The 10,548-nt window shown below is 44.7% G+C and overlaps 2 protein-coding genes across 3 annotated transcripts in view; both read left to right on the top strand.

Moving 5' to 3' along the window:
- clstn3 (calsyntenin 3) overlaps positions 1-5,846 on the top strand; it is a 17,718-nt gene extending 11,872 nt beyond the window's left edge. Inside the window, exons 13-19 of the mRNA XM_025061345.1 lie at positions 1-40; positions 2,264-2,490; positions 2,593-2,754; positions 2,871-3,016; positions 3,110-3,245; positions 3,957-4,141; positions 4,464-5,846. The exon at positions 1-40 is cut by the window's left edge and continues 121 nt beyond it. Of these exons, the coding sequence (XP_024917113.1) occupies positions 1-40; positions 2,264-2,490; positions 2,593-2,754; positions 2,871-3,016; positions 3,110-3,245; positions 3,957-4,141; positions 4,464-4,610 (1,043 nt within the window). The 3' untranslated portion in view covers positions 4,611-5,846. The remainder of the gene's footprint in view (positions 41-2,263; positions 2,491-2,592; positions 2,755-2,870; positions 3,017-3,109; positions 3,246-3,956; positions 4,142-4,463) is intronic.
- A 1,074-nt stretch (positions 5,847-6,920) lies between these two features.
- pex5 (peroxisomal biogenesis factor 5) overlaps positions 6,921-10,548 on the top strand; it is a 28,484-nt gene continuing 24,856 nt past the window's right edge. Inside the window, exons 1-8 of one of the 2 annotated variants that reach the window (XM_008322788.3) lie at positions 6,921-7,220; positions 8,227-8,373; positions 8,462-8,500; positions 8,625-8,742; positions 8,843-8,980; positions 9,347-9,431; positions 10,069-10,159; positions 10,406-10,528. In XM_008322788.3, coding sequence (XP_008321010.1) covers positions 8,260-8,373; positions 8,462-8,500; positions 8,625-8,742; positions 8,843-8,980; positions 9,347-9,431; positions 10,069-10,159; positions 10,406-10,528 — 708 coding nt within the window. In that variant the 5' untranslated portion in view covers positions 6,921-7,220; positions 8,227-8,259. The remainder of the gene's footprint in view (positions 7,221-8,226; positions 8,374-8,461; positions 8,501-8,624; positions 8,743-8,842; positions 8,981-9,346; positions 9,432-10,068; positions 10,160-10,405; positions 10,529-10,548) is intronic. The other variant, XM_008322791.3, reaches the window with a different exon arrangement.

Below are 10,548 nucleotides of genomic sequence, written 5' to 3'. Positions count from 1 at the left end.
CGCCCGGAGTCCGACCCCTGAAACTCAGCACCTCACTCAGGTACCAAACACACGCAGCCAGACATTTAGGAAAACTTTATATTTCAAGTTTTGAATTTGTTTTATTACCAAACAAGATGTGAGTGGTTCAGACCGAAGCAGTCGATGGTGAACTTTGATCGTCGTCAATAAACTACTGCAGCAGTCGAGAAAAAACGTCTTCTTTTCTGTCCAAACCCTGATGTCAAAACAGCCTCGGCCTGGACCTCGACCTTGACCTTCATCAAACATGGACCTTGTCTCCTCTGAGATAAGGACCATTACTGCACGAACGAGAGGATTAAACAGCCACACGTCAGAGGGAGAGATAACGAGAAAATCTAATCTCCATCTGACAGAATATAATCCAGGGAGGAACGGCCTGTTCCACTGTGGTGTCGACGCCCACGTTCACTCCTTTATGTTCGCCCGCTCGTCCCATCTCCTGGGGTTTAGCTCCGAGCGTTAGCCTGGATGTTTCTCTCACACCCTGTGGTGACGGTGTCCGACCCTGCAGAACCGTTTCACAGTCACAGTCGACGGTTTCCTGAGCATGTCGCCGAATCACCTGACTGTGAAGAAACTGTTTCCAGGTCAGCGCTCAGCCGTGCTCAACAACTGTGAAGCCACTCCACGGCTTCAGCTGCGACTTTTAGCTGATGAAATATTAATGTCTGTGGCAAATACTGCCTGATATATTCCACCTTCATACTTATATTTACAGAATCACGACCGAGCCACGCACACACACCAGTATATGTACTGTATATTTACATGTGTATATGTATAATATATTATATATAAAACATAAACAATAATAACCAACATATTTTACATATATATTTATATAATATATTTTGATTTAATATTATTTATAATATATTTTGTTGCTGGACCACATTCATAAAACTAGTGATTCAAGGACCCTGGGATATTAATAAAAAACAGAGCAGGATCATAAATAACCTATAACAGAGATAAGGAAAAAGTCAAGTATTTTGACTTTTCGTTTTGAGACTAACCTGATCAAAGTCAGAGTCTCGTTTTGGTTTGAAACTGGAAGGACGTGGAGGACTGTGTGTACACCCAAGGACAGAGGAGTCAACGAGACACAGGGGAGACACCAGAGGGCAGGAGTGAGTCATCACAGGAGTGGGTAACAAAGGGGGGGGGGGCAGAACTGGCTGCAACTTTACTTCAAAAGGGCCGACAGTCTGATGGCTGACCTCTGACCTTTACAGAAATGATTCCAATTATCCTGGTCAATAAAACCGGCTGCGCTGAGATCACGTAGAGAAATCACATTTGGGCGTTTGGAGATGGTTTTTTGGGTCACAAACACTTTTTTTTCCCTGTTTTTTTCCCGCTGAGCTGAAGCAGCGTTTTTCTTTCTTCAGCATCTGTGGCGTGAACACATATTAGACTGATGTGAGGCCAGGAGTTTCCCAGATGGCTGCGCAGCAGGCGCTTCTGGAGAGGACGCCAGCAGCAGCTGCTCGCTCTGATAGAGGAAATGTAGCGGCGTGTGCCGACACGGCCTAATCCCCCGTCACGGGAACACGCGGCGGCCTGAAAATCAAATCTGTGAGGCCAGAGAAGCTGTGACTGACGTTTCATCTGTTTTCTGTGTCGCAATTAACCCGAATGAGCCGCCCTCATGGTGGAGTGAAGGAACTACATTCTGAGCTGAGTTTGTTTCCCTCCGTCAGGGTGGTTAATATTTGAACCTAGCCTCGTCAAAGTCCAACAGAACGCCCTGGAAATATTCAAAAAGTTCACCTTGAGGTCAGGAGGTCAGCAGTCGGAGGAGAAGTTTTCTCTCCCGGCAGCTCAAAGGTTACCAGCAGGCTAGTACCAGGGAAACACGTGAAAACAAACTGGTCCAGGACTGACATCAGTACCAGGGAACACGTGAAAACAAACTGGTCCAGGACGAGTTCAGAAAAAGAAACGTCGCTCGGACAAATGTTTTATAGTATAATGTCATCAAATATTTGTTTTAGATTAAAAACAAGTTACTGTAGATGAAGAGACCCCTAATGGACGACTGAGGTACTGACTTGTGTCATCCAGTGTGTGGTTTATTGTGAAGGAGATTCACGCGGACTCCACCGTGGCCACGAGACTTTGACATACTTTAAAAGCTTGACATACTTTCACGCAGAGAGGCCTCCCGGCTCGTGACACACTTCCTGCCGTCGTCGCGCTCTGACTTTGACGCTCGCTCTTCTTCTCTTTGTTCCAGATGCTTCAACGAGGAGAGCTGCCTGTCCCTCAAACCACTGGAGGGCTACCTGGTGGTGCTGCAGCCCGACGCCCCACAGATCTCCCTCTCCGGGGTCGGACCTCATTTGGCTCGTCCTGCTCCTGAGTTCGAAAGCCCCCGCGGCGTCCCCCTGTTCCCTGAGCTCCGCATCGTCTGCTCCCTGTCCCATGCAGTAAACACAGCTGCGCAGGGGATGGAGGGTGGAGGTGGGTGGTGTCAACAGCTGAGACAGTGTGTGGTTCCTCCTAATTCCTAGTATCGGTTTCCTCTAACGTTTCTGTATTTCTGGTTCTCGTTCCGTCTCTTAGCTCTGATGTCCGACGCTGTGGCCCACACCCTGGACGGCTGTGAAGTCCAGCCGCTGGGAGAGGAGTTGAACCCAGAGAGGGAGGAGCTTCTGGTGGACATGGATGTGGTGCGAGAGCGAGGATTGGAAATCATCAACACCACGGCTTATATCGCCATCACAGGTACAGGCTGTGAAAAGGAAGTTCTCAAAAAAGAATATCGTCTCCTCCTCCTCAGGTTTCCAGTACTGATCCGTCGTCTTCTCCTTTTTTGTTCTTCTCTTCGATGTTTCTTCCAGGCGCTGAGTCCATCTCCGTGTATGAGGACGTCCTTCGCTCCGTACGCTACCGAATGTCCAAAGGCTCGGCTCGCTTCGAGAGGCGGTTCCGCCTGTCCTGCTCAGAGATGAACGGCCGGTACACCAGCAACGAGTTGACTCTGGAGGTGAAGCCAACGTCACCACCACTCAGTCCTCAGGACACCGTGCTGTTCTGTGTGAGAACCTTCTGACCATGTTCTCCCCTCCTCCCCCTGCAGGTGAACTTCCTCCACTCTCTGGACAGTCTCTACCACCCGTCCCACCTCCTGGCCTCCAAGCAACAGTTCCTTCATCCATCCCACCATGCTGGGGAGTTGAGTGGACACAACCTGCCAAACCCCCAGCGTAACTCAGGTAACCCCCCCAGAGTGATGACCCCCCCAGAGTGGTGACCCCCCCAGAGTGGTGACCCCTCCCAGGACTCACTCCCCAACACTTCTCATAACACATTTTAGTTCGCTTCAGGACTTCAGGATAGTTGGATGGATGGTAGTCGTCACTATTTTAAGGCCATAAAATATTTTTTTACGACATCACTTCAGTGTCTTTGTCGTTCCTGGCCCGGGAGCCTGAAGTGAGAAACCGTCCGTCGTCTTATCAGTAGAGCTCAGACGAACACTTCAGATGAAGGGCTGCAGAAAGTCTTTGAAGTGAGAGTGTGTCGGACGGTGGCGCGTCAGGAAATTAATTTACGTTACGCTACATTTTCTGAGTCGATTGAACAAAAAAGTGAAGCCACAAAAAGGCAGATGTTTGTGGAGGTGAAGCTCTGCAGTGACTTCAGGAGGGGGCGCTGTTTAGTCGAAACAGATTCATGATTATTTAATAAATATTCCACAATTATAAATATAATTGATGCATTAATTAATATCCATAGATGAATCTACATTACAGTTTTTATGACCTTTGTCTGGTGTAAAACAACATTAGCTTTAAAAATGTATTAATGTTAATACTTTTAGGTGACTGTGAACTCATTTCTGTGATTTCTCTTTGAATTCGTTTTTTCCCTGAACGCTCCACGGCGTCCCTGACGGTGTCTCCGTGTCTCGTTGTCTCTGACAGTCATACCAGGAGCCGCCACTGTCATCATAATGGTGTGTGTGGGTTTCCTGGTTGTCATGGTGATCCTGGGCATTTTCCGAATCCGCTCCATCCATCGTCGTGTGGAAAGTGCCAGGGGCGGGGCTAAGGAAGGCAGCAGCCAATGGGACGACTCAGCTCTGACTATTATCGTCAACCCAATGGAGGTAAGAAAAAAAAAAGGTCAACAGACGAACTGTGAACCTCATCAACTGAAATTGTTCTCTTCAATAACAGAGTACAACCAATGTTTATAGGAGCATACTGCCACCTGCTGTACTGGAGTACGTAGTGTCATGGTCTGACCAGTGACTTCTGGAGCTAACTCAGTCTACTCCTTACACCTTGATACACCATTCATTTTTAATTTAAACCGATGCGAATTGTCACGCATTTGTCTCGATTTTTAACTGATTCACGATGCGTCGTTACGCCCGCGCTGCCTGATCATCTCTCGTTGAAATCTACCTACACCGTTTTTTATTACAGTCGTACGAATCTCGCATGGGAATCAGCGCTGACACCGAGGCAGAGGCGGAGGAGGATGAGGTCGCAGAGTCACCCGATGATGCTAGCGATGACCAGCGAGTCATCATCAAGAAAGAAGCGAGAGACGCCAACGCCCGTCGCTACTGAGCCACGCCCACCTCTGCACCAGTTCTCATGGAAACCATGGTCCAGCTCACCAGTCACACTCTTCACTTTAAAAACCAACGACTGCTGACACCACCAGTGCAAGGAATGTATGCTGAATCACCACACACACACACACACACACACACGGCCGAGAGCTCGACACTCATCATGTGACCTATAGCCCACAACGAGCCGTTGTTTCCACCTTAGATGTTAAATAGCACAATATACACAGTGATGTAATTTAAATGCCTGAGCAGAACCAGTTCAAAGTAACACGACGGTCATGTGACGTTTGCCGTCGTACTGGTTTGAAGAGACTTTTATTGATGAATATATTTAAAAAAAAAAAAAAAGAAGATTGTATTCTGTTTTTATTTTAGAAATGCAAATAAACTGTACAAATAAACCTGGAAGAATCCGCAACAGCCGCCAAACGATCGGAACCACGAGCCTGGAACCCGACGGGTCTCTGTTCTGACCTGAAGGGAGAAGTCTGTGCACGAGCTCCGTCCTTCCTGTGTGCATCTGAACTTCACACCTTCCTGTAAAACAGAGCGACTTCAGATTAGTCACGACACGTCATTATTTTACCTTCACTTCTTCACAATATCAAACCTGATAAAAGTTGATAATTAGTTCTGAGGACTGTGGTTCCACTCGGTACCGCTAAACTACTCCAACAAAAGAGACCTTTCTTTTGAGTTCTGGAACATCACTGTCGACATTTAGAGGTGACCACACCTTCAGCCCCCGCCCCCTATTTTCCCAGTGACCTCTAGAATGTCTCTTCAAGACTCACTGTTTCCCACAATGCACACTGGTCTTTATGATGCGTACAGGAACGCCACTTAAACACACACACACCCCGTCACTGTAACTCGCCCCTGCGCTCTCTCTCTCTCTCCACAGTGTCAGCTCAGCTTGGGCAGTTTTGATTGTATGGATTGTAATAAAGTTCTATAAATAATGAATATTACTGTTATATAATTGTTATTACTATTGTTATTGCCGCTGCCACTCGTTCTCCTCTTCTGCGCACTTTGACAGGGAGCAGATAACGATTTGTTTTCTCCTCCATTCCAGGAACCGCCGTTTTAGTATCAGAACACAGTATATCTATGATAATAATTACGGTAGTAGTAACACGGATGATAATCCCTGGCTTGACGAGTGTACCTTAAGTTGTGTGTAAAATTGTTGTAATTTAAGATTCATCTGAATGACAAAAAAAAAGGAGTGCACCTAGTGGTCAGACTCGCTCGCTGCATCTTCCACACTTCCACATACGTTGTGCATTCTAGAACTTTTTTGAAAAGTTTTTTATATTTATTTTACACTCCATGATAAAAAATATAAACTTAGATTCAATGAATGTACAACTTTTTGCTTCTCCCCCTTCTCCCCCTTCTCCCCTGTAGCCTATAAATGTGTGCAGTGCTGAACATGTCAGAAAATAAAGCCTGTCGTTTTTGACTGTGATGTTAAGAAGGAATAAACTGCATTGATTGATTACTTAAACGATCTGACTGTTGGGACAATACCTGGAGTTATTGACACACAAGTGACATGGATTGGGCACAAAAATAAAAAGTAAAACCTGTGAAACATCTATTATTTAAGTAGAAATTAAGTAAAATTAAGTAAAAAAAAAGTTCCATACGAATTCCAGACAGTGTAGAAAATGGGAAGTAAAAAAAAAGTTCCATACGAATTCTTTTTTTTTTTTTTTGGAAAAAATAATTTGCTCGTCAGATTTAATTGTTTATTGTTAGAAACTTTTGAAATTATGATAAATATCTGAATTTCCAATTTTTTGGATTCTATGTCGTAAAGATTTGATTCCTGAAATCCGTAAAATCTTACTGTAAAAATGAAGGTTTTACTCTTAAATTACCACACACATCCCCTGCAGTACCTCCACAGACCTCCTAGAGGTCAGGTGTTCTCCATTGAAGAACCGTGTACAGAGCTTCAGTGAGTCGTTGGTTTTTACTCCTCTATTAAAACGTGTTTTTTTCGCTCGTTTGTATAAACTGTACGAAGGTATTTTTAACTGCTGCTCTGCTGGTGTCTTAAATTAATAGAATATTAAATTGTTGTAATATTAAGAATCTGCCGCCTGATGCTACATGTTATATATACATACATAGTCATCAGGTCGGACGCGTAAAATCGCAGGATTTTGATATTTTACTGATAGATATCGTCCGGTGACGTCGCTAAATAAAACACTATTTGTTTAAATGACGTATTCGACAAAATGCAGTGAAATCGTTCAGCGCATGCGCCTCCCTGCGAATGTAGACACATTATGTTAGGGGGTGGGCATATTGCCACAACACTTGTCCTTGCTACGTACAATCGTTCGGGAATAGGAAACCTCCGAAATGTTAAGTGAGAAATGGGTTTTGTGGGTAACGGAGAAAAAAGGTAAATAAAAGAGGACCTCCGTCAACGCACGACAACTGGTTTGACGCGGTTCCCGGGAGGTTTGTCGTGGAAACGTGTGTCCTGCTTCGCCTGGAAACTCGGAGGGACAGAGACGCAGAAGGAGGCGTCGATTCGGCTCCAGCTGCAGCATCTGACGGCGGCGAGACGAGCAACACGGTACGGTCTGTTCACGCTGCGCGGTACACTGGCCCCGCTGCAGCTAGCTGCGACTGCTCATCGTCAGCAACAACAACAACAACCAACATTTTTAGTCTTTTTCACAGGTGTTTCACAGCCAGCGGTGAGAAATAGTCATAGTTTATTCGTTTTGACTTAAACTGACCAAGCTAATGTACCAACATGGTCACCGTTAGCTCCGAGCACTGACACACACTGACATGGTGAGAATATTCAGGTAAAAAAAAACCCTGAGTTAGCAGCTGGCTTTACTAGCCGTGATTTCACGAGTGAATAATAAACTTTAAAATGACAGACAACGGATGTGGCTGTAAGTGAGCAGTGAGATCGTCCCGGTGGCCTGACCGTGACAGCGGTATGGTTTAATATCGGTGTAATCCTCTTAAACTGTGACCCGTATTATCGTCCTGCAGCTGGTTGACAGAACAAAACGGCACAAAAGAGTGTACGAATAAAAATGACTCAGTTTTCACTCTTCGTCATCGTATTATTTATGAGGATTTATTCCAGATAAATCTCTTAGGCCAGAGTGGACATAGGTTAGCATGTGTTCATTCCCAGGTCAAAGTTGACGAGTTATAATCGAGTATTTCTGCGAGGTTAGCTAGGTTATGTACGTAGAAGGTTGTTATATTGTTTTATTGTTGTGTTACTTTTAAAATTATAGAATACAAACATGTTTTTGGTGAGTAATCGGAGCTCAGCCCATTGGTCCACTGCTGTGATGTCATATTGTCATTAATTATGACTTTGTTTGTGAAAAAACAAATGACTGATGGACATTGATTTTTTTTTTCCGGAGTCTGTCTGACCTTTGTAGACGTGGCTGTTTACGTTGATTTTTTTCGGGAGTCTGTCTGACCTTTGTAGACGTGGTCATGATCCGGTCTGTAGTGGGTCGTGGACCTGAACCTCCCTCCAACCCAGACCAGTGCAGGCGAAGAGCCAACACATGGTGAAACAAATTGTCCTCTCCTTTTTCCAGCTTTGATTGGGTCGGCCACATCCTTGTGTTGCCATGGCGATGCGAGAGCTGGTAGAGGCAGAATGTGGGGGAGCCAATCCCCTCATGAAGCTGACCGGTCACATGACCAAGGAATCAGGGGCATGGCGGCATCGCTCAACCCCTACTGTAAGTCATCTGTCCAGACAAAACAAATATCCCAACATGGCCGCCGTTAGGCCGCTGATGATTTATTATTTCCTCCCGTTTGACCCAGATCCCGCCCACTCCTGTTGAACTTGCAACAGAAGAGGAGGTAAGTGCAATTAATTAAAGGTTGTTGCACCTACTGTATGCAATATCTTTACAAAAAAACACAAAAACTAAAGTATCACCTTTAGATGAACACAAGTCACACCCTGGAACATTTGTGGTTGCAGCTGGTGAATGAGTTCCTTCAGTCTCCTCAACGATCTGCCCACACCTTCGACATGGGGCAGCTGCTGGAGGAGATGCAGCAGATTGACCAGCAGAGCTACAGACAAGCTCCACAGAGAGGTACGCGCTCCTCAGGTCATGGCCGCCATCGTTGGCTTCAGCGCCCTGACACCTGTGTTTACGATCCGTTGTTGACGTTTTCTTTACGTTCGTGTCGTAGCTCCAGATGTGGCAGCGTTGGCGCTCTCTGGTGATTGGGCGGCTGAGTTCCACTCCGGTTCTGACTCAGGAGGGCTGCTCAATCTTGGTGACACAGCAGATGCTGATTGGACGAAAGAGTTTATTGCCGTGGCTGGAGGTAGCCTGACTTTGTTTATTATTTCGTACGTCACGATAAAGACATGTTTGAAAATGAATTATGACGCGTAATGGATGTTCAATCTATGGGTCGGCTATATTCTCTTATATAATAAATATTATGGGTTAAGATGTTCCAATTATATTGCATTTATATGCAGATGATTCTGTCCTTTACATGAAAATGCTGCAAGAACGTCAGAAATTGGGTTTAAATAAATTCTGATTGAAAATCTGTCAACGTTATAAACTTTTAGACACGTTATTTTTTTATTTGTCTTTAATTCTTCCTGACGCAGAAGTAAATGTGATTTGGATCAATTCTCATTTAACTTTTTACAACGAGCTCCTTTTGTTGAACGTCCAGATCCAGGACGCTGGGCGGAGGAGTATCTGGAGCAGTCGCAGGAGAAGTTATGGCTGGGAGACCTGGGAGACAAGGAGAATGAATGGTTAGAACGCAGATGAAAAATGACTCGAATAAAACCACACGAGGGACAAAGTACACGTTTAAAACTTGAATATTAACTTTTTTTAAGAACAGCTTCAAACTGTGACAACTTTTGAAAGACTTTCAAAGGCAAAAACTTTAAGATGTCACTCAGGATAAACCCGTTCTTCTAAACTCTGACACGTATTTGTTGTATAGTAATGTAGTATTTGAGTACCAGTATTGAATTACTAAGTATTGGTACTGAACAACAGTGTTCACATGAGACGTTAACTGTAGATCTGGGTTGTCACGTGTCTCAACCAAATAGGAACATCTGGGTCGCGGCTAAGATTGCTGCAGCTCTCACATGAACCAGAGCAGAAAACTGAAAAAGAAGAAAAACTTTTTAGTTTAAATCTTGTCCAGATGGTTAAAAAGAGTTAATAAGAACCAACTTACGATTTTTTTTCCCATCACTGATGTTCATGGAGTCAGAATTATCACTTATGTTTTATCAACACTGTTGATGCAAATAAATCCCAAACCAAACATTAAATACTTTTTAAAGAGAAGTGCAGAAGAAATATTTCAGTTTTGAATTTCATGATTGATCCCAGTTTGAATCTAAAATCTGTTGAATTCTGCTCCTCTTACAGGACAAAGGAATATCAACCAGAAGAGGAGCTCAGACAGACGGCCAATGAGCTCGTCTCAAAGGTCGACGACCCCAAGTTACAAAACACAAAGGTGAGCAGTGTGTGTGTACGTTGAGTACACATTTCTGTGGTTTCCATTTGTTGAAAACTTCAGTCTGTTTACGTTTCTGTCTCGTTTTTTATCTTCTTCCCATCAGTCAACTTTAAGCCTTTTGGTTTATGTTACTNGGGGAGTTGGCTCACAAAGCAGTTTGAAATATGTCACTGTAACCTGAGCGTTGAGTAACGGCACCGGTAACGGCTTTTCTGTTGTCATCTGTCTCCCGTTGTTGTGTAGTTCCTGCGGTTCGTTAGGCAGATTGGCGAGGGCAGTGTCACAGTGGAGAGCAGAACAGACAGACAGCTCTCAGATAAGGCTCAGGCCGCGGAGGCTCAAAACTGGGCCTCCAACCTCCACCAGGTACGAGCCACCGGCCACTG

This window comes from Cynoglossus semilaevis, chromosome 13 (genome assembly GCF_000523025.1).
Source record: "Cynoglossus semilaevis isolate Cse_v1.0 chromosome 13, Cse_v1.0, whole genome shotgun sequence".
Taxonomy (NCBI): Eukaryota; Metazoa; Chordata; class Actinopteri; order Pleuronectiformes; family Cynoglossidae; genus Cynoglossus; species Cynoglossus semilaevis.
The sequence above is the reverse complement of the archived record's forward strand: the minus strand, read 5'-3'. Positions and strand labels throughout refer to the sequence as shown.